At 65.5% G+C, this 26,881-nt stretch overlaps 3 protein-coding genes across 6 annotated transcripts in view; 1 reads left to right on the top strand and 2 right to left on the bottom strand.

Annotated features, from left to right (window-relative positions):
* Window positions 1-22,188, top strand: part of BOP1 (BOP1 ribosomal biogenesis factor) — a 65,503-nt gene extending 43,315 nt beyond the window's left edge. Inside the window, exons 4-16 of the mRNA XM_074825460.1 lie at window positions 14,073-14,227; window positions 14,736-14,853; window positions 14,961-15,062; window positions 15,242-15,454; window positions 16,059-16,220; window positions 16,471-16,551; window positions 16,855-16,924; window positions 18,712-18,844; window positions 19,654-19,834; window positions 19,924-20,212; window positions 20,453-20,537; window positions 20,835-20,942; window positions 21,913-22,188. Of these exons, the coding sequence (XP_074681561.1) occupies window positions 14,073-14,227; window positions 14,736-14,853; window positions 14,961-15,062; window positions 15,242-15,454; window positions 16,059-16,220; window positions 16,471-16,551; window positions 16,855-16,924; window positions 18,712-18,844; window positions 19,654-19,834; window positions 19,924-20,212; window positions 20,453-20,537; window positions 20,835-20,942; window positions 21,913-22,066 (1,851 nt within the window). The 3' untranslated portion in view covers window positions 22,067-22,188. The remainder of the gene's footprint in view (window positions 1-14,072; window positions 14,228-14,735; window positions 14,854-14,960; window positions 15,063-15,241; window positions 15,455-16,058; window positions 16,221-16,470; window positions 16,552-16,854; window positions 16,925-18,711; window positions 18,845-19,653; window positions 19,835-19,923; window positions 20,213-20,452; window positions 20,538-20,834; window positions 20,943-21,912) is intronic.
* On the bottom strand, window positions 456-8,013 carry SCX (scleraxis bHLH transcription factor). Its single transcript, XM_074825547.1, has 2 exons — window positions 7,380-8,013; window positions 456-593 (listed from the first exon to the last, which is right to left on the bottom strand). Exons 1-2 carry the CDS (start codon window positions 7,896-7,898, stop codon window positions 555-557), a joined length of 558 nt encoding a protein of 185 aa, XP_074681648.1. The 5' UTR covers window positions 7,899-8,013; the 3' UTR covers window positions 456-554.
* A 1,744-nt stretch (window positions 22,189-23,932) lies between the features above and the next one.
* MROH1 (maestro heat like repeat family member 1) overlaps window positions 23,933-26,881 on the bottom strand; it is a 61,391-nt gene continuing 58,442 nt past the window's right edge. For all 4 annotated transcript variants that reach the window (XM_074824977.1, XM_074825158.1, XM_074825072.1 and 1 more), the window contains 3 exons: window positions 26,633-26,735; window positions 25,725-25,790; window positions 23,933-24,152 (listed from right to left, as the gene is read on the bottom strand). In XM_074824977.1, coding sequence (XP_074681078.1) covers window positions 24,067-24,152; window positions 25,725-25,790; window positions 26,633-26,735 — 255 coding nt within the window. In that variant the 3' untranslated portion in view covers window positions 23,933-24,066. The remainder of the gene's footprint in view (window positions 24,153-25,724; window positions 25,791-26,632; window positions 26,736-26,881) is intronic.

The following is a 26,881-nucleotide window of genomic DNA, read 5'->3' as shown; positions in this document are numbered from 1 at the left end:
GATTAAACTCAACAAATGCAGCACCCCAGGACTCAGAGTTCAGGGGATGGAGTGGCTCAAAGCTGGAAGGGGACGGGGAGAGTGGGGTGTTCCCGTAAGCGCTGCTCAAGTCAGAGCTGGGCCAGGGCCCGTCCGAGCGCCGGCTCTCCCCCGGGAGCCTCCGTGTGTGGCGTCCGCAGAGACCGGGGCAGGGCCTCCCCTTCCAGGGAGCCCCCAGAGCGGGTCCCTTTGCCCCTTTGGCTCGCCGGGCAGTGGCTGCGTTGCCGGCGCGGAGCGTCCGAGCGTTCCTCCGAGCCACCACGTGTGGCCCTGCAAAGTCCTGCCGCGTTCGCCTCCCATCCGCCGTCACCCCTCCGAGCGAGCCGGGAGGACGCTGGGCCTCCCCCGAGGCGCGGGTCCGGGTCAGGGTAAGGTCCTCCGGGGTGACGCCGCGCAGCTCTCCCCAGCAGCAGGGTGAAGGCAGGAGTGTCCGTGGCTGTGGTTTGGTGTGTGTGGCTTTTCCATCCTTCCTCCTTCTGCTCCTCCTTGTTGTCCTTCCTGAAAACTCCCATCATCTAGCTCCGAATCGCCGTCTTCCTGTCTCGGTCTTTACTCTGCAGAGAAGGAGGAGAAGGCCAAGTTAAAAAAACACACCTGGGGCTGGGAGTTTTGCCAACACGTTGGCTCCAAACCGGGAGCCTCTCGCTCCTCCCCGCACCGGTGCTTGGCAGGAAGGTCCCACGGCAGCTCCGCGCCGAGAGCTCCCGGGAGCCGCCAGGCAGCTTCCCCTGGGCGTCAGTGTCGTCCCTCCAGGGGTTCGGAGGGGTCAGGGGCGGCGGGAGCCACGTCTGCCCCAAAACCCAGCTCCTGCCAGTGCCTCCCCTTGCCCGGGGCCTCCTGGGGATGCCCAGCACTCCCGCTGTGCCATGCCCCTGCCGCGGGCACCCACCCAGCCCCTGCACAGAGGGAGCGTCCCTGAGCGAGCCCTGAGCGAGCCCTGAGCGAGCGGCACAGGGCAGTGCCCGGCACGGGGCTTTGCGACCCCTCGGTGCAGCCCTGGCCCCTGCGGTCAGGACCTTCTGACAGGGCCTTGGGAACACCGACCCGTCCCCGTCCAGCTGGTTGCCAACTGCGGCTTGTGGGCAACCTCCCTGTGCTGCCACAGAGTCCTCCCGGCCAGCCCCTCGGTGAGAGCCGGGCTGCGAGTCGGGCTTCACTCCCTGGGTGCCAGGAAAGTCCCCACCACCAGCAGCACCAGTACCACCACTGCCACCACCCCCAGCACCACTGGCACCACCAGCACCACCAGCACCACCACTGCCACCACTCCCAGCACCACTGGCACCACCAGCACCACCAGTACCACCACTGCCACCGTTACTGCCACCACCACCAGCATCAGCACCACCACTGCCACCAGCATCATCACCACCAGTACCACCACTGCCACCAACACCAGCACCAACACCATCAGTACTACCAGTACCACCACCATTACTGCTACCACCACCAGCACCACCAGTACCGCCACTGCCACCAGCACCACCACCAGCACCTCCAGCACCATCGCCGCCACCACCAGCACTAATACCACCAGTAGCACCACCAGCACCACCAGTAGCGCCACCAGCACCACCACTGCCCCAGCCAGGTGTCTGGAGGCTGAGCTGGTGCTTCTGGTTTCCACATGGATGGGACTCGTGGCCGCCCGGGGCTTGCCCAGGTGGGGTTTGCCCAGGTGGGGTGCTGGTCTCCCCACCCAGGGACCAGATGAAGTTTCCACCTCTCTCCTCCGCTGGCCCGTGGCTTGCCAGCGTGGCCGGGCCGTGGCCACGTCCCCAGGCTGGTCCGCAGGGCTCGCTGTGGTGCAGCCTCCCCCACGGCTGCACGTGCAGCCCCTGCTCTGACTCTTCCTTTGTTACCGGGGGTGGGGAGGGGAGGGGAAGGGGAGTTCAGCTCAGAAATGGTAAAATTAAATTTCCCAGATGTTCAGGCCCCAGGAGTTCTTGTGCTGTCTGGAGAGGAAATGGGGATTCGGAAAATCCCGCCTCATATTTTTTCCCCTATCACCTTGCCTTTCCGCTGCCATTAAGTGCAGCAGGAACAGTAAATTACAGGGCTGCGGAGCCGTCCCATCTCGTAGATACCGTGGGGGGAGTGGGGGGATGGCGCTGGGGCGAGGTGCTGAGCTCCTGGGCTCTGCCCGTGGCTCTGGGCAGCTCCCTGGCACCATCCCTCCAGCCCAGCGCTCCCCGCCACCACCCCAGGCCTCAATTACGGGTCTCTTTGCACAAAACCTGAGGACAGGCCCAAACTCCGGTCCCTGCTGGCTGCCGCCAGGCCCCGGCTGTCCGGCGGGCGCAGTGACAGGGTGATCCTGCCCTGGGTGACAGCAGGAGGGACGGGGAGAGTGCTGGTGGGGAGGACACCGAGCTCCCTGGCTCCCTGGGCCCACGGAGCCTCACCCAATGCTGGCGCCCGGAGCGGCTGCTCGGGGCGTGGGGAGGCTGCGGGTGCCGTGCGCCCCCTCCAGCTGCCTCCGCAGACCCCCCCGGCGCAGGACGCTGCCGGCTGCTGTCGCGGAGTTGGTTCTGCCCAAACCCATCGTCTTACAAGTTCCTCGCTTCGCGCCGAATCCCAACCCGCTCAGTCGAGGCTGCCCTCAAAAATATTCTCCCTCCCGAGTGATGGAGCCCCAAAAACTGGTGGCGGGGGGCTCTCGGGGGCGGCTCAGCCAGATCTGGCCATGCCAGCGCTGCCATCCCAGAGCCTTGTCCCCTCCGGCTTGGTGAGGGGTCCCTGTGGGCCAAGGTAACCCCCCCCCAGACCCACACCCTCCCACACCCTCTCTCTGCCCCAGCCCTACTGCTTCGGGGAGATGCTCTGGAAAGGTCGGTGCCGCGCTCCTGCCCCATGTTGCCAGCGGCCGGGGTGGGCATCACGCAGGAGCTGGGGGGCCACACGCCCATCACCCTCCTCGCCCCTCTCTGCCAGGGAGCACTGTGGCCCCGCTGCCCCACGTGCCCCTTCCCCTCGAGGAGCAAAGCACCCGCGTCTTCCCTCAGGGGGTGTCAGCGGGACCTGCAGCTGCTCCGGCCCCTCGCACAAAGCTGGGGGTCACCAATCCCCTGCCTGCACCCCTCCAGCTCCACACGGGATGGGGCACAGCGGACATCCCCCCCCCATACCCTCCCTTTGCTCAGCGAGGGGGGCCTGGGGGCCGCAGGGGGTGGTTTTATGGCCTTGCCATGCCCCAGGCTCAGCGGCTCCTCTCTCACGTGTTGCCCAGGCGGGGGGGATTAACGCCGCGTCTGTGCCGTGACCCCGATCTGCCCTCTGCGGGGGTCCCAGCTGCCCCCTGAGGGGACAGCGGGAGAGCCAGGCAGTGGGCTCATGCTCTGGGCCCCCGGCGAGGGGGTCGGGAGGTCTGGGTTCCCAGAAGAGCCCTGACACGGGGCACAGCTCTGTGCTGCTGGCTTAGGTCGGATGCTCTGCTTGGGTTCGGTCTGCTCGGGGCTTTGAACTGTGGTCGCCCTTGCGACACCTTTGAGCTCCTGGGAGGTGTCGGTGCCCCCTCCCCGCTTCGCTTTCCACGCAAACACGTGCTCCCACTCCGGAAGATGGAGCAGCCGATGCCGGATACTCGTCCCTTGTCACTTGAACCAGTGTGTTATGGCAGCACCAACTGCTCGGGGTGACCCACACGCCTCTGCCCCCTCGGTCTGTCACAGCTCTGGGCGAGGCCGAGGGCTGTGGACGTGCAGAGGACACCGCGAGGGGCCCCAGCCCTGGAGCGGTTTCAGCCTTGTTTGGTTTTGGACTGTCTGGGTGTTCAGACAAGCGCAGGCCGTCTGCGAGCTGCCCTGTGCTGTGGCTCTTCCCAGCAGCTCTCCCAGCCCATACGGTCGCTGGTTTTCCGTGTGTCTTGGCGGGGATGATGACACAGGCAACAGCCACAAAGGAAGACCTGGAGAAGCACAAACCCCTCCGTGGGCTGGCAGGGATGGGGTATCCGGGGCGCCGTGGGTCCCCTCTCCCAGTGCTCGCTGAGGGCCGTGGCACAAGCCGGCTGCCCAGCGATGCCAGGGACCGGGATGCTCCTCCCAGTGTCCCTCTGCCCGAGGCCTGGTCCCCACGCAGGTTTTTAACCTTTTGGTTCAATCTGGGGGAAGCGGCAGGAGCCTGAGCAGCCGCCGGCTGTTAGCAGAGCTCGGCCTTCCTCCGGCGGGCAGCAGATGCCTCCACATGAGTCATTTTACAGAAGGATTTTTCCAGGGAGCTGGTGGTGGTTTCAGACCGATACAGGAAAGTCCCTGGGACGAGGCGGTGTTGGGACGCCCGGGTGCGAGTCATGCAGCACGTATCTGGGCAAACCCCTCTGCCCGCCAGGCTGCTGCTCAGCCACCAAAAGCGGGCCAAGGCCAACACCGGGCGAGGAAACGTTGGCAGAAAGTTTGCTGCCCTCCACAGCGTGGGATGGAGACAGGGTGGGCACGGCGCCCCCGGGGCCTTCGGGGAAGGGGGAGATTTTGGGGAGCCGGTGGGCTCACAATGGGCTGGCACAAAATGGACAGGCAGGGCTGGTGAGAGGGGCAAACGCAGGGGCTCGCCGCAAAGGAGATCCCTCACGGGGTTACCCTTCCTTTGGCAAAGCCTAGAGAGCTGGGGATGGAGAAAGTCACATACCACGGGATCGAGTCGGTTGAAGTGACAGCGTGACGTGTGAGCAAAAAGACGTGGCGGAAAATCTTTCTGACAGGGACGGGTGGGCCAACGACCTGAGCGCGACGATTTTTATCCCGGTCTGGTCAAGCTGCTCTCCTGAAGCTCAGCGCGGAGCGAAGGTGTGTGTAGGGGGAGGAGAAGGGGCTCCGCCACCTTCCCCCAAGGGACGGGTGAGCACGAAGGGGGTCCCTGCGGAGCTGCCACGCGCGTTGGCGCTGGGCCGGCTCTGGGCGAGTGGTCTCGCCCGGAGCTGGCTTCTGCCTGGGCTGGTGGCCACGTGGCTCTCCAGAGCCACTGCAGGGTCCCTTCCACCCAACCCCAGACGGGCTGTGAGTTCCCAGCTGCTCTGGGTTTGCAACTCCAGAGGAGATTGTTTTCATTTCCTCACCATTTGTCAAAATACCTTCCTGATAAAAGATGGTGTATTTTATTCCGTTAACACACAATAAACCCTATCGAGTTGTTATCTGGCCGTAAAATCGCACGCACAGAGCGAGCGCAGTGCTTAGGCACCGTCTGTTCAGTCCCCTCTTCCCAGCGTGAGCCCGACCTGGCTTATTTCTCACCCAAAGCAAAGTGTCTTGACCCCTTTGACAGCGGCCGAGGGTCTGACCTGGGGGAGGTTTATCCCCAAGAGCTGCAGGAAGGGATGTGGCCCGTGTCGGCCCAGAGATCCTGCACTGCTCGTCCTTTCCACATGCCTCGGCACAGACACGCCTGTCCTGGGGGTTGCTCCCACACAGGAGCCCGTGCTGGGAGCGGATGGAAAAGCGGCCATGGGGATTTATCAGAATTGATGGAAAGTGGCAATGGGGATTTATAGGAATTGATGGAAAGTGGCAATGGGGATTTATAGGAATTGATGGAAAAGCAGCGATGCCAGCAAAAGAGCCAGAGAACTTGATCTCTGAAGCTGTTCCAGGAGGTTTCGGAACAGGCTGGTAACTTGGGGGTGGGGGGGGCGGGGGAGTTTTCCAGTTGAGCCCGGGAGGAGCTTCCCCAGCTGCAGGTTGTGTGTCTGAACTGGGGCAGCGCTGGCGGGAGCGCTGTGCCGGAGCACGGGGGCTCTCCCAGCACCTCCCTCTGCAACCCTGGCCCGCTGCGGACGGTGACACCGGGGCTGGTGGAAGCACTCGGCCTCCGGTGTGTGAGGAAGGAGCCCCCGTGTCCGTCTGTCCGGTGACCCGAGGTTTGGCAGCACAGAGCCTGGCAGACGCAGGCTCCCGGCATCGTTCCCTCCCACCTGCTGCTCCCAGCTCTGCCTCCACTCATGAACTGGGAAGGGACTGGTGAGGGGGATTAACGGGGTTTGGGGCTTTCCTGCTCTGAAATACTCGAGCTGTCAGAGTTTGCTTGGGACGGGGTTTACCGCCACCACTTCATGCTTAATGAGCCTTGAATCCTTAACAAAGACTTATCCCTCTTCAGGGCGTTCCTCACTGGGGTTAAACGGGTTCAAACGGCGGAGCGTGCGCGCACAGCTCCGACTGCCATCCCGACGCCTCGGCTCTTGCACTCTCCTCTCCCTCTGCCCTGCCAGAGACCATCTGTGCCATCCAGGAGACCAACAGGTTTTTAAAACCCAGCCCCGCAGGGCACAACTGCCTTGAGCCAGGCTTAAGGCTCTCAACAGCTGCCTCCTCCCAGTGTCCCCGCAGCCCCGTGTGCTTTCCCAGCACTGCTGGAGAAGGTCTGCTGGGATGGGCAGAGCCGTGCCGGTGACAGCCGTGCAAACAGCTCCCGGTGCTGTGGCAGAGCTGCTGCTGAAGCTGGATTTTCCCAGCCTGGCTGCCGGGCTTGTGTCCTACCCCACCAGAGCCGTGGGCCTGCACGGCAGGTGGTGGCCCGTGCCAGTGCCAGGCGGACATGGAGACGGTGCTGCCTGCCAGGACGCCACAGGGAGAACACCCTAAAGACATGGGGTTGAGAGCCAGGAGCAGGGGCTACTGGGTGAACTGGGCTGGCCAGGGCGTTACAGCTCCCACTGGTGCCCTTGGCAAGCCAGCACAGCCATCCTGCTTGCCGAGTGCTCATGGGCCAGTCCCCCTGATGCTCCAGGCAGCCAGTGCCATGGCATTGGCCTCAGCGACCCCTCCATCCCTGTCCCGGTACAGCTCCTCGGGCCACCAACCCCACGGCTGGGTGTGCAGGGCCAGCACAGCCCTCGCCCGGGCAACAAACCAGCCCCGGGAGCCGGCCTGGCCACTGGCATCGGGGGGCTGGGAGCCCCGGCTGCGGCCAGCCCTGCACCCAGATCGCTCTCGCCTCTCCGTTTGCTGCCTGCGCGCTGCCGCAGGGGAGACACAGACTCTTCCCAGCCTCTCACTTTCCCTGTGCCTCTGCTTTCCAGCTCCTAAAATCTCTTCCTCGCCCTTGGAGGGTTTCCCCTTCTCCCGTGCGGTGAACGCAGCTGCTGGGGGCTCTGGCCAGCGAACCGGGACGTGCTAAAGGGAGGCAGCGGCTTCTCCCCACCCGGATTTTGGTCTCGCCGGAGGGTTCTGACGCACTCGCCACGGCCGCTTCGGCTCTCCCAGCCATCCCCTTTTCCCCTCATCTCGCACCGGCCCGACAGCAGCGAACCCCCCTCCTTGCACGGCCCCGGGGGTCCCCACCGCGGCTGGCGCAGCCCCCTCCAGCCGAAAACCCCGCGGGGGACGGCGTGAGCGGCCACTTACCAGCTTCCTCTGGTTGCTGAGGCAGAAAGTGCAGATCTGTTTGGGCTGGGAGTTCTCGGTGTCGCGCGCGGGGGGGCTGCTGCCGCCGTGGTGGTAGAAGGCAGGGGTGGTGTGGCAGGGCTGCCCGTCCCCGCACGCCTCCCCCACCAGCAGCACGTTCCCCAGGTGGGAGATGTAGCTGGAGGCCAGTCTCAAGGTCTCGATCTTGGAGAGCTTTCTGTCGGCCGGCTCGGTGGGGATGAGCGTGCGGAGGGCGGTGAAGGCGGTGTTGACGCTGTTGGTGCGGTCACGCTCCCGCGCGTTGGCCGTGTGACGCTGCCGGGGCTCCCTGTTGATCCGGTTGGGTTTTTTGCCGCTCCTCCGCTTGCCGGCCTTGATGCCGTAACCGTCGGCGTCCAGGTGATAAGGTTTCTCATCCGAGCCGGAGCTCTCGCTGCCGTTCTCCTCATCCTCGGACAGCATGCTGATCTCGGGATACAGGTACCGGCTGGGGGCCGAGCGCAGCATGGCAAAGGACATGTTGGGCGCCGAAGGGGACACCGGGGAAGCCGCGGGGGGACCGCCGTGCTCTGCCGACCTCCTCCTGCTGCGGGCGGCCTCAGCTCCAGGCGCTCATGCTGCTTCCCCAACTGGGGTCCGGGGAGCCCCGACTCGCGTCGCCCTGCCTCCGGCTGGGAGGTGCTGCGGCGGGGGGACCCCCTCGCCAGCTCCCCGCCGGCTCTCGCCGCGCAGAAGGGGTTAAGGGCTGCTCGCAGGCAGGGCTGCCTGTTTCCTCTCCCCACACATGTGCATCTTAAGACTCGGAGTGTGGCAGGAGCGGGGAGTTTTATAGCAGCAGCAGTGGTCAGCCAGGCCCCTCCTCCGGCTCTGGCAGCCCTGCTAGGCTCTGGAAGTGGGAGCTGCTCAGGCTCAGCCTACCTGAGCTCACCCTCCAGCCCCGCGGGGGATTTAACCCTTCAGGGCTCGGCCCGGGGGTCCTGCCCGCGGCTGGGGGGGTGCTGGCGAGGACAGGAGCCCTCACTGGGGTTCACCTGCCAACTGCGGGCCTCGGCTGCGGCTACTGGGGCGGCATGTGGTGGGCTCATGGGGGCTTGTGCAGCGTCCTCGCCCACCGCCGGCGTGGGCCTGGGGGTGGGCACGGTGCTGCCAGGGCTGGGGGGGGGGGGGGTCGAGGGGGGTCCTGGGGTCCCTACATGGTGGGGTGGGAGGGAGGGTCCCCCAGCCCCGCGCCTGCAGGGTTCAGGGGCAGCCTGTGCTGGGGACGGGGCTGTGTGTGTGCATCCCCCCCCCTGGGCTGGGGAACTGGGCTCCTGCTCAGGATTAGTCCCAAAGAGAACCCCTTCGAGCGCTCCCCCCTTCCCGCAGCTCGACCAACTCCATCCTGCTGCTGCTGCTGCTGCTGCTAATGGGGCAGAGACGGAGGAATTAACCCTTGCGGAGCCGCCCGCCGGCTCAGCGCCAGTCCGCTGCACGCCTGCGGCTTTAATTCCCTTCCATTTCCTCGGTGGGTATCAGGAACGGCCTTTCTGTCTGCACCAGTCACATAGTGGGTGCAGGTGTGGAGCCCACTCCTGTCCCCGTCACCTGTCCCCATAACCTGTCCCAGTAACCCGTCCCTGGAACCTGTCCCTGTAACCCCGTGACCCATCCCCGTGACCACACCAGCTCTGCTGAACCTGCAGAAACTGGCACCTGCTGCCAAATCAGACTTTGCAACCTGCCCCAAACTACCCCCTCTACCCCCTGCGCCCCGTCCCACGCCGGCTCATCGTGCGGCGCAGCTCGGGCCCGCTGCTCTGGGGACGGAGGGCTTGGGGAGCCAAGCAGGGGTCCCCCGCTTCGATGGGGGAGCTCCTTCCTAAAGGAGCCGGCCCCGGCTCTGCTCTGCCAGGCTTTGGCTCAGCCCCAGCCAGATTCTGTGGCGCAGATCGTGGGCCCGGAGCCACACAGGGGCTGCGAGGCTGCTCCGGAGCTGGCGGGTCCCTCGCTGCAGAGGCAGAGGGCAGGTGGGGGCGGGGGGTGGCCCCAATGAAGGCCTTTAGCCTCCTCCTCTGGGGTTGGGAGGGTGGGAATCCCCCGCCGCATGCCGGGATGGGCCCAGGGAACCTGCGGATCTCCCAGGCTGGCTGTGCCTGAGCTGGCAGGGAATTGCCTCGGCTCCGTGTTGCCTCGCTCTGGCCCCATAACCCCCAAAAATAGGAGTTGTGACATGAGGAGCACACACGTAACCTCCTAAAATGTGAGTTGGGACTCGGGGAGCACACACGTAACCCCCTAAAATGGGAGTTGTGACTTGGGGAGCACTCACGTAACCCCCTAAAATGTGAGTTGAGATGGGGGAGTACACACGTAACCCTCTAAAATGTGAGTTGGGACTCTGCCGTTGCACGAGGAGAGCGTTGGTGCCCGGAGAAAGCCCGTTCTTCCCCCAGGCCCATCTCCCGGCCTGGCACAGCGACCGCAAACCCCCAGCCCTGGGGGGCGCTGCAGCTCCCCTTGCCAGCAGCGGCTTTTCGGGGGGGGCCCTGGCAATCCCCGACAGTGGCAGCTGCAGCCCAACCTGCACGCAGCCAGGCAAGAGCCCCCGTCTCCACCAGTGCAACCACGTCATGGCCTGCGAGCGCTTTTGCTTTGTGTGATGTGTTGATAAGCAGTGTCCTAACTCGGCCACCACGGGGAATCACTGTTTGCCATCAAGTTTCCCCCTCGGCTTCGGCGGGGTGCGCTGCGTCCCCCCGCCCCGGGGCACGCTCCCCGGCAGGAGCGTTGTCACTCCGAGCCGGTGTTTTGCACCTTCAGCGGGCGCTACCGCCGTTCATCAGCAGCTTCTGAAATCAAACCACTGTCATCTCATTCCGCGGCGCTGGGCGCTCCCCGTGTGTGCTTTGGAAACCCAGGCTCCTGTAGGCATCTGCTTTCGTTTAGCTCCGCTTAATGATCTTGCTTTTCTCTAGCACCTTCTATCCAAGCGCAATCCCCGGGCGCTTTCCCGGCGCTGTCCTTCCTGGTGACAGGCACGTCCGGGCTCCTCCGGCTCCAGCCCGGTCCCCTGTGCCGGAGACGCTCAGCCCTGGGTCAGGCCAGAGCACTAGACCTGGCTCTGCCTCCGAAAGCCCCGGCCTTAACTTAAGCAGAGACACGGAGATGGCAGCGTCCCGACGCCTGGCTCCGGGGCTCTCCTGGCTTCCCGGAGAGCGTCCGTGATGTCCTGCTTTGGGCACCGTTTTCCCAGCGCTGGCAGGTCGGAGCCCAGGGTAGGCGCCTTCTCCCAGGGAGGCCGCAGAGTCTGAAATTCCCCGCTGCGATCCATCCCCTGCCACGACTTTATTACCTGGAAGCTTGGCCCGGCTGCCTGCGATGACGCCACGGCTCCGCTGCCTGCAGCGCCTGCCTGCAGCGCCTGCCTGCCCCTGCTCCCTGGACCGAGGCGCTGGGCTTCCGGGGGCTCTTTCCAATCTGCCTCTCCCCATTTTGGGGACCTGCCCTCCCCAGCCGACAGCCCTGTGGGGTGTTGGGGTGGCCCTGGGCTCTGCGGAGCTTCCCTGCTCACCGAGGGTGCTCACACCGGGCCCCCTCGAGGACCCCGTGGTGCTGGGGGTGCTGAGCCCCCTCTCCAGTGCTGCTGGGGTCTGGACTGTGGTCGCCTCGGGGGAGGGCACATAAGATGTTGTCCTGCAGCGCTCCTGGGATCCCCAGCACCCCCCCAGCACCTCCCCCAGCACCGGGACACGCCGCCACGGTTTCCTTGCTGGAGGGGTGGGAGGGCTGAGCTTGCCCCATCCCCTTTCTCCTCCACGTGGACCGGATATTTTCAAGAGAAGAATCTTTCCTACGAGGCTCTGGGGCTGCCAGGAATGTGCGTCTAGGAATGCCCAGGGCCCATCCAAGAACAACTTCCAGACGTGAGGCTGAGTGACGGCAGTCCCCGCGCCGGGGCTCCAGCCTCCCCCCGCGCTCGCTCGGAGGCCGCGGCTGGCCGGAGGCGACGTGTTAACGGCACAGGAGGCAGCGGGTGGTGGGTGGTGGGTGGTGGGTGGGAGGCGAGAGGAGGGGAGGGACCCGCCGTGGCTACTGGGCTGCTTTGACACCGTGAAGAAATTCCATCTGGGAGGAATTTGCTCCTTCCTCTGCACTGGGGGGCTGGGGCGGGGGGGAACGTGGATCCCACAGCTGGCGGGGGGGATGTGGATCCCGCGGTGGGGGATCAGGCTGGGGGTTGGATGTGGATCCCACAGCTGGGGATGGGGCTGGGGGGGATGTGGATCCTTCAACTGGGGGGGGGACGTGGATCCCACAGCTGGGGATTGGACCTGGGGGGGTGAACCTGGGTTTTGTTGGTCCTGATCTCCCCAACGGCACCATTGGTGCTTTGGGGTTCTCCCGCTCCCAACAACCAGAGCTGGGGAACCCCAGTCAGGGCCCTCCCGGTGGTCACTGGGGTGTCCCCAGGGATGGGGCGAGTGCCTGGGGCGTCCTGCCAGCCGCTTCGGGGGGGGTGGGCTGGGGCCGGGGGGGGCTGCAGCTGGGGGGTGCTCCCACGTGGCAGCACAGGACCCCAGGGCTCACGTTTGGAGGAGAAAAACCTTCCGGGGCCGCTGGGCTCCTGGCAAGGGCTTCGCCCCAGGATACCTGCGTCAGGGCCGCAGCTCCTGGCGCAGCTGAGCCGCCCTTTGGGAAGAGACGCCCAGTCTGGGCTTCCAGGCTCCAGGCGAGGCAGCTCGCCCTGTGCAGCAGCCCCGGGGCCTTCAAAATAAAATATTTGCTTGTCTCTACACCCGCCGTGTCTCTGTGAGGACCGCAGCCAGCCCTGCTCCGCTGCGCCACGGCCGGAGAGCCGGCCCCGCTCGAGTCTTTCCCCGTGCGAGCACGTTGGTCGGGGCGAGGAGCCTGCGCCGGGCTCCCCTTTCCTGCTGCCGGCAGTGGGATGAGGCTTCCCAGCGTCTGTCCGTCCGGCTGTCCGTCGGCATGAGGCTCGGCTGGGCATCCGCAGAGGGCAGCGACCCAGGGTTCTCTGCTGGCTCGGTCCCGAGTGGTTCAGGTAGCCCACGGGGGCTTGGCCGTGCCCCAGCAGCGGCGGCAGCATCCCAGGACCCCGGTCCAGCTCTCGTTGATGCCGAGGGGAAAATTCCTGCCCGGTTTTCCCGGCGGGGGCTGCGCTGACGTCTGCTCGGGGAGTGATGGATGGGCCCGGCGCTGCCTTCCCGGGGCTCCAGGCGTCTTTCCGCGGTGTCGTTGGCAAGTGTTTATGGGGACCAGATGGTGCCGCGGGGCCAGGGTGACCCCTGACCGCGGGGTGTAGGGGGCACAGGTCGCCTTCACACCTTCATCCCTCCGTGGCAGTAATTGGGGACGGGGTCTCTGCTTTCTGCAACGCGAGGGAGAGGCTGGAGGGCCCTCGCTCCACGGTCCAGCCCTGAGGAGCAGGATGCGGCCAGGGCGGGCAAGGAGCAGGGGCCGGCGCTGGGGCCCAGGCAGGGCCCCCAGCCCGGTGTTTGCCACCATCAGGCTGCATCCTGCCCTTGCAGAGCTGCGGGGCCTCTGTCCCTGAGGCTCACCGGGGGTTTGCTGCCGGTGGCCATGGCTCCAGAGCTCTGTGTTGCCCATGGAAGTGCCCACGGGACCGTCTGGGTGTTTTGGAGACTCGCCACGGCCGTCGGCACTGCCACCGGGCTGCGGGTTGAGCGAGAGCAATTGTGCTACCGGGTTTGAATTGCCCTTTGCCAAACTCCTGCCTGGGGAGGGGGTGCAGAGCGAAACGTCCCCGTCCGTGCCCACAGGCCGTCAGGCCCAACAGGCACCAGCCCCACTGCTGGATGAGCTTTTCGGGGGCTCTTTCTCTTTGCTGCACCTCTGCGCTGGGGCAGAGGGTCCTGCCAGGGAGCCGGAGCCCCCCCAGGGGCTGGTTTCTGCCCCCGACCCCCTCGGGAAGAGAAGCGGAGCAGCTCCGGCGTCGCCTCCGTGGCTCCATGCAGCGTCAGGGCTCCTCTCCGCAGCCGTCCCCCACGCTCCCGCTGGTGTCGGGGACAGGAGGTGCCCAGCGGCGTTTCTGAAATGTGTCCTTGATGCCGAGGGCTGCTGCGGAGCCACGGACTCGTGGCCACACACCAAGCCCGGTGGCCGTGAAGCTCTTGGTGCGCTGCGGGCAGCTGCCTGCTGCCGGCACAGGCAGCGTGTGCGTGCGTGTGCAGGGGGGAGCGGGCCTGGCGGCTGGCAGTCGGAAAATGTGAGGCCGGTGGTGTCTGAGGGACGGAGGCAGGAACGCGCTGGGCCGCGGCGCTGCCAGAGCCCACAGCCCCCCGCGCTCCCGCGTTCCCCTTCGTCAAGCCAATTAAAAGGATTTTCAATGCTTCCTGCTGCGGTAAACGAGCCCGTGCTGCTTCCCTCTGCCCCGAGCGCGGACAAAGGGGCTGCAGGTCCCTTGATGAAGCGCCTGTGGCCGTGCGGGGGGTTGGGGGTCAGCACGGCCCCCCCCCAGCCCGCTGCAGTTCTGGGGTTCAGTCATTGCCCTCCCAGCCTCCCCCGTTCCGCTGCACCCCACTTCAGCCCCGGGTGCCGGGGTTCACCCTGTAGCTGAGCAGGGGGGGGATGTCCCACGGCTTTCCTGCGCTCCTCCCCCTGGCGCCCAGGGGTGCCTCTGCGTGAAGCGGGATCCCGTGCCCTCCCCTCACCCCACGTCCCTCCGTTCCCCTCCAGGACATTCGCAACACGGTGGGCAACATCCCCATGGAGTGGTACCAGGACTTCCCGCACATCGGCTACAACCTGGACGGCAAGAAGATCTACAAGCCCATCCGGAGCAAGGACGAGCTGGACATGTTCCTGGAGAAGATGGAGAACCCCGACTACTGGTGAGCACGTCGGGGGTGGCCGCATTGGGTCCGCACGCAGGGGCTTGAAACACCCCAGAACACGGGGCTGGGGACCCCGAGGTGTTGTGATGTGACTCCGGAGCCTTTGGGAGGCCACAGGCCACAGGAGGGTGCAGAGAGGGGGGCTGAGTCTCTTGAGCCAAGGACCCAGTGGCAGGCCAAGAGGGAATGGCCTCAAGCTGTGCCAGGGCAGGGTCAGACTGGCTCTTAGGAAGGATTTCTTTGCAGAAGGGGTTGTTGGGCGTTGGAATGGGCTGCCCAGGGCAGGGGGGGAGTCCCCATCCCTGGAGGGGTTGAAGAGTCGGGTTGAGCCAGCGCTGAGGGATCTGGTGGAGTTGGGAACGGTCAGGGTGAGGTTCATGGTTGGACTGGAGGAGCTTCAAGGGCTTTTCCAACCCGGATGATTCTGGGATTCTGGGATGCTGGGATTCTGTACCCCTGTGGGCTGCAGCTCAGCCCTAAACCTGCCCCGCTCGGTTCCCCGCAGGCGGACGGTCCAGGACAAGATGACGGGGGCAGACATCAAGCTGACGGACGAGCAGGTGGAGCTGGTGCATCGGCTCCAGAAAGGGCAATTTGGGGACATTCACTTCAATCCCTATGAGGTACGGTCATGGCTCACCCTCTGCGCTCGCTCCGAGCACCTCCTTGCCCCGGGATGGGCAGGGGCAGCGCGACACTGCCACTGCCACGCAGATCTGTGTCCCCACAGCCGGCCGTTGACTTCTTCACCCACGAGGTCATGATCCACCCAGTGACGAATCGCCCAGCGGATAAGCGGAGCTTCATCCCCTCCCTCATCGAGAAGGAGAAGGTGAGAGGGCTGGCGGTGCCTCAGCTCCTGCCACATGTAAACCCGTGCCAAGTCCTCCGGTCTGGTGCAGCCCCCTGGGCTCAAGAACCATGCTCAGTGGCTTTCATTTCCCTCACATCCCGCACCTCCTCCTCCCCAAGCATGGGGACTCCCGGCGTTGATCTCCTGCTGTCCCACAGGTCTCCAAGCTGGTCCATGCCATCAAGATGGGCTGGATCAAGCCGCGGAAGCCCAAGGACGACACACCAACGTACTACGACCTCTGGGCCCACGAGGATCCCAACTCCATCCTGGGCCGCCACAAGATGCACGTCCCAGCCCCCAAGATGAAGCTGCCTGGGCACGAGGAGTCCTACAACCCCCCCCCCGAGTACCTGCTCAGCGAGGAGGAGGTGAGGAGGGGGCCGTGAGTGGCCGCGAGACGCAGGGGAAAGCTCTGGGCGCACGGGGAGGGGCTGTGCTGAGCTGGGGGGGCAGCGGGGGAAATGCTGCGCCTCAGAGTGGCACCTGGAGACCGCGTCGTGTCGAGAGGAGTCAGGATGTCGGAAGGGAAAGGAAAGCAAAAGTTCCTCGGCCCCTGGAAGAAAAAAGAGAAGTGGGGGCAGCTCACAGGGAGGGAGGTGTCCCTGTGACACGGGGGTACGGCCTCCAGGCTGAGCTGCAGCGGGGTGTCCTGCTGCGGGTTCCTCCGGGCACGCTGCGTCCAGAGACGGGGGGGCTGGGGGGCCAAAAATGGGCAGCAGAATCCTGGCAGGGTGAGGGCAGCAGAACCCTGATGGGGTGAGGGCAGCAGAATCCTGATGGGGTTTGGAGGCCTCAGCTGGAGGCAGGTGGGGGGGGACTCACAGAGGTGGCCGGTGAGGAACCAGCTCAAGGTTGGTTCTTGCTGAGCTCGGGGGGGCTTTGCCAGCAGTGGGGGGGGCCCAGCAGCGCCCCCTCCCCGTCCAGGGCTGCTGCCAGCCCCGCTGAGCCACCTCCCCCCATTCTGTCCCACAGCAACTGGCCTGGGAGCAGCAGGAAGCAGCCGAGCGGAAGCTGAACTTCGTGCCCCAGCAGTACCGGTGCCTGCGGGCAGTGCCTGCCTACACCCGCTTCATCCACGAGCGCTTCGAGCGCTGCCTCGACCTCTACCTCTGCCCGCGCCAGCGCAAAATGCGGGTCAGGGCTTCTCCTACCCCCCCTCCCCGTTTCAGCGTGGCCTCTGCTTGCCCCGATGCCACCCAGCTAGCCAGGGGCACACCCTCGTGCTCCTAAAGGCTCGGAGCCCCTCACTGACCCTCCTGAGCTGGGACGGGGCCATGTCCTCATCCGGCTCGTAGCCCCCAAGCATGCACTGGGGCTGGGGGGGCGCTGTGCAGCCCCACGGTGGGGAGGGGGCTGAAGTGCAGCCTGGTTGTGCCTCTCGCAGGTCAACGTGGACCCCGAGGATCTGATCCCCAAATTGCCGAAGCCGCGGGACCTGCAGCCCTTCCCCACCAGCCAGGCCCTGGTAAGTGGCTGCATGGAGCCACGTGTGCCCGCACAAGTGGCTCCAGCACCACTGCGGGTGGGCAGGATGGGGATGGGACTGTTGCAGGTGGGCAGAGCAGGGGACCCAGGAAAAGAGGAGAAGCCCCAGGTCTGGTCATGCCGGGGCGGGTCAGCGACACACAGATCTCTGCTTTCCTCCAGCCAGAAATGGCCTCAGGGCCTCTCGCCCTCCTTGCTGGACACGGGGCAGTGCCGGGGCTGGGGTGGGGGGTCCCCAGAGAGCTGTGCGGGGCCCTCACCCACCTCCCGTCTCCCTCCCCAGGTCTACCATGGGCACACCAGCCTGGTGCGTTGCCTCAGCATCTCTCCCAGCGGGCAGTGGCTGGTGTCAGGTAAGGATTCGCCCCCCCGCACAACGTGACCCCACACGTGTGAAACCTGGGGCTGCGCCGGGGAACCCGCCAGCCCCCTCCACCGCTGCGCGGCCACGGCTCGGGGCGGGGTGGGGGGAAGCCTGGGAACATCCCTGGGAGTCCTGCGGCTGCCCGAGCCGGCAGCGCGCGTCCCCGGGGCTGCGGGAAGGCGTGTTGCCTCCAGAAGGCTCCGTGGGTTTTTCCAGCCGCTCTCGGGACCCCACCCAGGAGCCTTCATCCCTCCCCACTCGGCAGTGGAGAAAGTGAGGCTGGAGGAGTGAGCGGCGTGGCTGCCCGGGGGCTGGAGATTGAGAGCAGATGGCAGTTTAACAGCCCACAAAGGCACATGTGCTTTTTATAGCGCTGGAGTTTCCAGGCTGCCAGCTCCCGGTGGCCGCCGTGCCGGTCGGTTGCACAACGTGGAATTCCTGGCCCCGGGCTGGGAAAGTGGCTGAGATCAGGCGTTAAAAATAAACCCGACCTGCGGGGCCACGCCGCGCATGCCGGCGGCTACCTGCTCCCGCCGAAAAGCCTGCCCGGGGAGCTGCCCGCCTGCGCCTCGCCGCTGGGCCGTGCCACGCCGAGCCAAGGCAGGCATGCCGCCAGCACGGCAGCTGCGCCGGGAGCCGTGCGCGTCGGAGGGGGGGACCGCGGGCAGAGACACGGGGTGGGGGCCTGTTCTCTCGGCAGCAGCCCCCGGTCACGTCTCGCCTTCGTGGTGCTTGGAGGAGCTGCCGGGGAAGTGCCGGCGCTGGGGGCTGCTGCGGTTCTCTCGCTGCTCCCTGCGGCTGCGGGACAAGCCCCGCATTGCTGAGCTGAGTCGTGGCAGCCCCCGGCACAGACGACACCCAGCTGGGTGGGAGTGTTGGTCTGCTCGAGGGTAGGGAGGCTCTGCAGAGAGATCTGGACAGGCTGGAGCGATGGGCTGAGGCCAACTGGGGGAGTTTCACTAAGGCCAAATGCCGGGTGCTGCCCTTGGGCCACAACAACCCCCAGCAGCGCTACAGGCTTGGGGAGGAGTGGCTGGAGAGCTGCCAGTCAGAGAGGGACCTGGGGGGGATTGATAATGAGCCAGCAGTGTGCCCAGGTGGCCAAGAAGGCCAATGGCATCCTGGCTGGTATCAGCACTAGCGTGGCCAGCAGGGACAGGGAAGGGATCTGACCCCTGTGCTCGGCACTGGTGAGGCCGCCCCTCGATGAGTGGGTTCAGTTTTGGGCCCCTCACTCCAAAAAGGCCCTTGAATGACTCGAGCGTGTCCAGAGAAGGGCAACGGAGCTGGTGCAGGGTCTGGAGCACAGGTGTGATGGGGAGCGGCTGAGGGAACTGGGGGGTTTAGTGTGGAGAAGAGGAGGCTGAGGGGAGACCTCCTGGCCCTCTGCAACTGCCTGAAAGGAGGGTGCAGAGAGGGGGGCTGAGTCTCTTGAGCCAAGGAACCAGCGGCAGGCCAAGAGGGAATGGCCTCAAGCTGTGCCAGGGCAGGGTCAGACTGGCTCTTAGGAAGGATTTCTTTGCAGAAGGGGTTGTTGGGCGTTGGAATGGGCTGCCCAGGGCAGGGGGGGAGTCCCCATCCCTGGAGGGGTTGAAGAGTCGGGTTGAGCCAGCGCTGAGGGATCTGGTGGAGTTGGGAACGGTCAGGGTGAGGTTCATGGTTGGACTGGAGGAGCTTCGAGGGATTTTCCAACCGAGGTGATTCTGGGAGTCTGTCCCAGGGGCAGGGGGGCACACGACCGTGCCTGGCCCTGGCCCACCCTGTGCTGTCCCGCAGGCTCTGACGACGGCACGGTGCGGTTCTGGGAGGTGTGCACGGCTCGCTGCATGAAGACCCTGCCTGTGGGTGGTGTGGTGAAAAGCGTCGCCTGGAACCCCAACCCCACCATCTGCCTGGTGGCCGTCTGCGTGTGAGTGTCCCTACATGGCCTTCGCCCTCCTCCAGCCGGCAGCTGCCTCAGCTGCAGCATTTTTTCCCCCTCCCGAAGCCCGTCCGGCCTTCCAAGGGGCACCAGGAAACACGTGGCACCCCCAGCAGCGAGGGCAACCAAGCTGCAGTCTGCAAAGCCGCCTCTGCTCACTGTCACCCTGCCTCCCGCTTTGTGTGGTGGCCCTCACTCTTCTCGTGGTGGCCCTCACTCTTCTCATGGCAGCTCTCATTCTTCTCGTGGTGGCCCTCGCTTTTCTTGTCATGGCCCTCACTCTCCTCATGGTGGCCCTCATCCTCATGGTGGCTTTCACTCTTCTTATGGTGGTCCTCACTCTTCTTGTGGTGGCCCTCATTGTCCTCATGGTAGCTCTCTTCTCATGGTGACCCTCATTCTCATGGTGGCCCTCACTCTTCTCATGGTAGCCCTCACTCTTCTCGTGGTGGCCTTTACTCTTCTTGTGGTGGCCCTCATTCTTCTCACGGCAGCTCTCAATCTTCTTGTAATGGCTCTCACTATTCTTGTGGTGGCCCTCACTCTTCTCATGGTGGCCCTTCTCCGTCATTCCTCCATCTGTGGAGGACCCAGTCCATCCCCACCATCCTCCCTGGGCCGCTTGGGCCCTGCCAACGCTCCCGCACGCCCTCTCGCCTCTTTGCTGGCCCCCAGAAGGCCCCAACGCCTCCCTCCCCCTGTGCTGGGACCATCCCGGGGTGGCCTGGGGCTCGCAGCGGGGGGTGGTTTCCCCTCCTCGGCAACACCCTGAGCCCCGCTCTCGCCCCCCGCCGCAGGGAGCAGTCAGTGCTGCTGATCAACCCCTGCCTCGGGGACAAGCTGCTCTACGGGGCCACTGACCAGCTGCTGGAGTCCTACGTGGCGCCGGAGGAGGAGCGGGTGCAGCCGGTGCACTGGGTGCCGGCCAGCGCCGAGGAGCACGCCAGAGGCGTCCGGCTGCTCGTCCAGCACAGCAAGGTGACGGGGACACGCCGGGGGGGGCTTTTAGGGGTTTTTTTTGTGACTTTTTGCGGGCTCTGACCCGTGGCCACCGCGCTGCCCCGCAGGCCGTGAAGCAGGTGACGTGGCACGGCAAAGGCGACTACTTCGCCAGCGTGGTGGCCGACAGCGGCAACAGGCAGGTGCTGATTCACCAGAGCAGCAAACGCTGGAGCCAGAGCCCCTTCCGCAAGAGCCGGGGGCTGGTGCAGCGCGTCCTCTTCCACCCCCTGCGCCCCTACTTCTTCGTGGCCACCCAGCGCTACGTCCGCGTCTACAACCTCCTCAAGCAGGAGCTCACCAAGAAGCTGATGACCAACTGCAAGTGGGTGTCCAGCATGGCCGTGCACCCCGCAGGTACGTGGGGCCCCCGCGCTCCCCGGGGGGGCTGCGGGTGGGGCTGGGGGTGCTGCCAGGACACCCTGGGGATCGCTGCGGTCCCCAGTAATGCACTGGGGTCCCCAGTAACACCCCAGTGTCCCCGGTAATGCCCTGGTGTCCCTGGTGATCCCAGTAAAGCCCTGGTGTCCCCAGTAACACCCTGGTGTCCCCAATAACACCCCAGTGTCCCCAGTAACACCCTGTTCCCTCTCCCAGGCGACAACATCATCTGCGGCAGCTATGACAGCAAACTGGCCTGGTTCGACCTGGATCTCTCCACCAGACCGTACCAGCTGCTGCGGTGAGCCCCGGGGCTCTGCCCGCTCCCCGCTACCCCCCCCGCACCCCCAAACCCCGCGGGGGCCATTTCCTCTCCTGGGACCCCACAGCGGGATGGGGCCGTGCCAGGAGCTGCCGTCCCTGCCCAGCGCCTGGGCGGCCCCCGTGCACCAGGGTGTGGGGGATGGTGGCTACAGGGGGGGCTCGGGGTGGGGGCAGAGCCTGTATAGGGGTGCTGGGCTGCTTCGAGCTGCTCGCAGTGGGGTCCCAGTTTGTCCCAGTTGCCCTGGCCCTGACATGGCGGCCACCATCTGTGCAGGCACCACAAGAAAGCGCTGCGGAGTGTGGCCTTCCACAGGCACTACCCGCTCTTCGCCTCTGCCTCAGACGACGGGACGGTCATCGTTTGCCACGGGATGGTCTACAAGTACGTGGGGGGGGCGGTCAGTGGGGGGAGTGTTGATCTGCTCGAGGGTGGGGAGGCTCCACAGAGAGACCTGGCCAGGCTGGAGCGATGGGCTGAGGCCAACTGGGGGAGTTTCACTAAGGCCAAATGCCGGGTGCTGCCCTTGGGCCACAACAACCCCCAGCAGCGCTACAGGCTTGGGGAGGAGTGGCTGGAGAGCTGCCAGTCAGAGAGGGACCTGGGGGGGATTGATAATGAGCCAGCAGTGTGCCCAGGTGGCCAAGAAGGCCAATGGCATCCTGGCTGGTATCAGCACTAGCGTGGCCAGCAGGGACAGGGAAGGGATCTGACCCCTGTGCTCGGCACTGGTGAGGCCGCCCCTCGATGAGTGGGTTCAGTTTTGGGCCCCTCACTCCAAAAAGGCCCTTGAATGACTCGAGCGTGTCCAGAGAAGGGCAACGGAGCTGGTGCAGGGTCTGGAGCACAGGTGTGATGGGGAGCGGCTGAGGGAACTGGGGGGGTTTAGTGTGGAGAAGAGGAGGCTGAGGGGAGACCTCCTGGCCCTCTGCAACTGCCTGAAAGGAGGGTGCAGAGAGGGGGGATGAGTCTCTTGAGCCAAGGAACCAGCGGCAGGCCAAGAGGGAATGGCCTCAAGCTGCGCCAGGGCAGGGTCAGACTGGCTCTTAGGAAGGATTTCTTTGCAGAAGGGGTTGTTGGGCGTTGGAATGGGCTGCCCAGGGCAGGGGGGGAGTCCCCATCCCTGGAGGGGTTGAAGAGTCGGGTTGAGCCAGCGCTGAGGGATCTGGTGGAGTTGGGAACGGTCAGGGTGAGGTTCATGGTTGGACTGGAGGAGCTTCAAGGGCTTTTCCAACCTCCATGATTCTGGGATTCTGTCCCCTCTCTTCTGGCGAGTCCTTGGGGGGGAGGCAGCACTTGGCGGGGTGACTGGGGGTACCCCAACCCTGTGCTGACCCATTTTTTCCCCCCGCAGCGACCTGCTGCAGAACCCGCTGCTGGTGCCCGTGAAGGTGCTGAAGGGCCACGCGGTGACATTGGACCTGGGCGTCCTCGACGTGCTCTTCCACCCCACCCAACCCTGGGTCTTCTCCTCCGGCGCCGACGGCACCATCCGCCTCTACACGTAGCTGCTGCTCACCCCGGCACCCCCCAAACCCACCCCAGCACCCCGCAGGCGAAGGGCAGCGCCGGGACCACCAGCTCATCGCTCCTGCTCCAACTTTTCTCATTAAACTCTTTTTGGGTACAACCCTGCGTCGCTTTGTCCTGCATTGAGCAGGCAGGACCTGTCAGGTTCTGGCTCCCCAGGGAACCCCCCCACCACCACCCCTCGCTCCCAGCACAGTGGCTGCTGTTACCATCCGCCCTTCCCCAGAGTCCCCCAGGGTGGGGGGAAGGATGGGGGGGCTGGAAGGGCAGAAGAGGGGCTGAACTTGACCTCAGCCCCCCTCCCCAGGGTCTCCACTTGCCCCCCCCACGTAGCAGCTCCATCCCACTCACACACAGACACACACACACACACACACCCCACCACTCCGTACAACAACCATGGTGGGGGGGCATCACCAGCACGGGGGCCCTCAGCTGCCCCGACACCCCCTGACACTGTGGACACCCGGCACAAGGAGCCGGCAAGCAGCCAGCCCCAGCCCTGCCCCAAAACGCATTCATGCCCCCCCCAGCCCCAGCACCCCTCTAACCCCAGCGTCACCCCATCTCCCCCCACCCCTGAGTGGGGCCCTGGCCACCCCCCAACCTCATGGTCCCGGCCGAGGAGCCCCACATGCTGCCCTCAGTGGCCCGACATCCACCGTGAGCTCATCCCACGCCTGAGCTCAGCGCTGGCCACAGGCCAACACAGCCACAGGAACCGGCCCTTCCCGCCGTGGGCCTGGGGGGAACCGGCCAGGACCCTCTGGGGGGTACCAGGAGCCGAGAAGGGGGCGGAGGGGGCCCCCGCTGCAGGGTCCCACGTCTCCTGGGCTTGTCCCAGCGTGGGGGTCATGGGCAAGAGCAGCTTGAGCCCCCCAGCTCCCTCTCTGACAGCAGCTCTCCTCTGCCTTGGCTTGTTCACTCTGAGCCCTACTGACGGCAGGAGTACCGCCAACACTGCAAGTGCTGCTGGATGCAGGTGTCGCTGCTGAGTGCTAAGGAGGAGGATGGTGCTGGGTCATGCGATGAGACTGCTGTCACCCCACCCCTCCCTCGGCTGCTTCTGGTTGGGGAGGAAGCACCTGCAGAGGCACCTGCCCAGCCCCCTACCTGCCCCCCCCATACCACATACACCCCAGCAGAGGAGCCCAGGGAGCTGCGCAGGGCCAGGAGCAGCAGGAACTGCAACAGAAAAAGAGCCCAAAGGTGACCAGAGCAGGGACAGAAACCTGTGACAGGGAGCGGGGGCACAACCAGCACAGGGCGGGGGGATGCCCCGACCAGAGCTGGGGCTGGTGCTGGGCTTCGCTTTTGGCAAGGGGGGGGAGGAGAGACCCAGCATCTTCCACCAAGGGGGTTCCCTGCACTGGCAGCAGCTCCCCCCACCGCCGCCGTGTTGCTCCCTCCCCCTGGGGCTCCGGCCACCACCCGGCTCCCCCGCCCCCCCCCCCTTCACCCCACCCCAACGCTGGAGGAGCAAAGACCTTTATTTAAAAATACGTTTCTGTACATTTGTGTCGAGAGGACGGTCACATTCATCGAGTAGGGCCCCGGGGGGGGCCCAGGGAGGGCCCTGGGTTCAGCATCGGGGAGCAGCAGGGTGGGACGAGGGGCTGGAGGCAGCGGGAGGTGGGGAGAGGGGAAGGGGAGCTCAGGCTCCATCCTGCTCCCGGCTCAGCAGGAGACATGGGGGGAGCCCCTTCCCCCCACACGCTGCCACCAAGGGCACCCCAGGACCCTCTGTCACCCAGGATCCCCCCGTCCAGCCGTGAGCCCACCGTGTCCTCGGGCCACGCTGGCGCTGGAGGGGGGCGATGGAGGCGCTGGGCCTGGGCAAGAGCGGAGGAAGATGATGGGGCTCCCGTGGGGGCTCGATGCAGGAAGACGTGGCAGTGCCCAGAGCGGGGGGGGGTGGGGGGGGCCCCCCAACTATTGCTGCGGTGGAGCCGGGGCTGGGGGGGGAGGCCCCCGGGGCTCAGAGGATCCTGACGAGGCGACCCAGCGTCTCTGCCACCTTCACGCGGACGGCGGGGACGGGGTCCTTCAGGAGCAGGTTCAGAGCTAGAAGGAGCAGAACACAACCACGCTGGGAGCTGCAGGACCACCCACCCACCCCTGCCCGCCCCCCCCGCCGGGACCCTCCCCGCCGCGTCCTGGCTTTGCTCCATCACCCCGAGGAAGGAGAAACCCCGCTCCCATCCCAGGGATCCCTCTGCCAGCCCCATTGCACACCCCAGGGGGGGAAGAGGCACCCCAGCCCCCCCTCGCCCCTGGGGCGCGGGGCTGAAGCTGGTGGGGCTCCTCCTGCAACACCCCGGGGAGGGGAAGGGCCCCAGCGCGGGGGTCTGGGGCCAGGGAGGGGGGAGCAGAGCCGGGAGCTGGGTCCCCGGGGGCCCGTGGGGCCGTGCAGACGCTCGCCGGGCCAAGGCTCCCCTATCAGCACGATTTCCTAATGCCTGGAACGGCTCCCAGTAGTAAGAAAACAATCCAGGTAGTTTTTCCTAGCAGTAAAAGTATAATAATATTTTTCCAGTAGCTTGTTTACCCGGCGCAGGAGAGCCCTCGCCTCCCTCCCGATCCCCCCGACTCCCGCGGCGAGCCAGGCTCCCCTGATTTATGTGCCCGCTTGCTTCCCGCTCGCAGCATCCTCGTGCCTCGCCGGGCCCCGCCACGGGGGTGCCCCAGTGGGGGGGGGTCCTGGAACGCCGAAGCCCCCCCCGGACCCCGCGGGGCTGAGCCACTCAACACGGGAAGCTCGCGCAACCCAATCCAGGCCTGCTCGCTCCAGCGATTACTCACACGCAGGCAGATTATCTTTCACTTGTTTCAAACAGACAGGCCTCTTTCTTCTGGAAGGGCTCAGGGAGCCAACGGAAAGATAGTTTTTCCTTTTTTAGTGTTTTTTAAGCTCACTTGGAACAATCCAAAAGTTTCCATGCATTACTATATACTATGAGGTCACTAGTGACAGGGAAAAAATCCCTGAAATCCAGGAAAATTACTTAACTCTGCTCCAAAATGCCACCAGCTTCAAGTCGACTTTTTATTAGCCCTTCATAACGAGCCTTAACTCTGCCTTTCAACGGTTAACACGTTACGAACGAACGCTGCTGACGCTGAGCCACTGCAAACCGCCCCGACAGCCGCCACCGGGCCAAGCACCGGAGCTCGCGGCGCAGCCCGGGGGGTTCGTGCCCGGCCGCGGGGTTTTTGGGGTTCACTTGGCACCCACCGGCAGAGCCCCGCTGCTGGGTGAGCTGCACCCCCTCGCAGCACTTTGGCTTCCCAGCCCAGGCCCCCCCACCCCATCCACTGCCCGCAGGTGCCGGACTCGTCCTGGCCGCAGCTCGGGCTCCGCGGGCTGGCCCGAGGTTTGGGGACGTTCCCCATGTCCCCCCAGCTCACGCGGGGATGCAGCCAGGTGCTGCCTGGGGCAGAGCTGGATCCCGCTGCAGCCTCGTCCCCCTGCGATGGCCCGAAGCCCCGGGGCTGCACCGAGCCGGAGCCTCAGGCAGGGACCCCCATCCCGGAGCCCGGGGAGCCCCATCCCGCAGGGCTGAGCCCCGGCTGCGTCGGGCAGAGGCGAGTCCCCGCTCCCCAGCGGCGGAAGCAGCGGCAGCAGCACCTACTCACCCGAAATGAGCTGGTCCAGGTCCACTTGCTGACAGTGCTCTTCGTCCACGTGCAGCACGAGGAAGCCTGAGGAAGAATTTCAGGGTCAAGGCTCAGTCTGGATCCCGCCCCACAGCCCAGGAGACGGGTAACGGCGACACGCTGCCGGGCACCAGGTCACTCCTTCCCGCAGCGTTGTGCGGAGGCTCAATGGAAACAACCGCTGGGGCGAGGACCATCGTGGGTGTTGTACACGCAACACCCGGACGGGCACCCTCAGGAGACGCCTGGCGGCGCTTCCCCTGCCCGCAGCTCCGGTAACTTGTCCCAAAGCATCGCTGGGCGCATCTGAGAGCAAAGCAAAAGCAGCAAAACCTGCCCCACACGTGACCTTCAAGGGGTAAAAGCAAGGCTGGGCCTTTCCCTCCTCCTCAGGAGGGAGGAAGGGCAGAAACACCCTGAGCTGGGGGCAGGCACCCGGAACCTTCCGAGCAATGTCTGTGCAGGGGGTGATGGTGGCTGAAATCTGGGATGGAGAGGCGGGGGCTGGGCTTTTGTGGAGTTGTTGGGTGGCAGGGAGTTTACACCCCCAATAGACCCCACCGAGGGCATTGTCTGTGCAGCCCACGGGCAACCAGCGTCCAGGCAGGGTGGGCACCCGACCCACAGCACGACCTGGCCACATGTTTCCCACCCCAGATGGTCACGGGCAGGTGTTGCCACGCGTCGGTGGCAAACGGCTGGAGAAAAGAGTTCCTGGGGTGCCGGCACCACCTGGGGACATCACACATGTGTCTGTCCCCAGGCCTGGGCATGGCAAGGTGCAGGTTGGTGGATGCGGAGGCACCAGCCGGGACCGAAAGCGATGGCAGGACGAGAGGACGAGAGGGCACCCGCGAGCCCGAGGAGCGGCGCGGGAGCAGCCTCACCAATGAACATGGGCGCGGCGGCTCGGATGTCCACCCAGTTGCTCTTGAAGTAGAAGAGGTTGGTGAGGATCAGGCGGTTCAGCATCTCGGGGTAACTCTGCATCTGGGAGGGAAACAGTCACCGGGCAGATCAGGGGGGAGCTCGGGGAATAGTTCAGTGCAAAAACACCGGGTTGGGAGCTGGAGGTAGAGGTTTAAGTCCCCTTTTTCTGAGGTGTTTTGGTGGAACGCTAAGAAGAGGGATGGTCT

The sequence above is a fragment of the Strix aluco genome, chromosome 1 (genome assembly GCF_031877795.1).
Source record: "Strix aluco isolate bStrAlu1 chromosome 1, bStrAlu1.hap1, whole genome shotgun sequence".
In the NCBI taxonomy this organism is placed as follows: Eukaryota; Metazoa; Chordata; class Aves; order Strigiformes; family Strigidae; genus Strix; species Strix aluco.
Note: the sequence above shows the minus strand (reverse complement) of the source record. Positions and strands in the feature narration are given on the sequence as shown.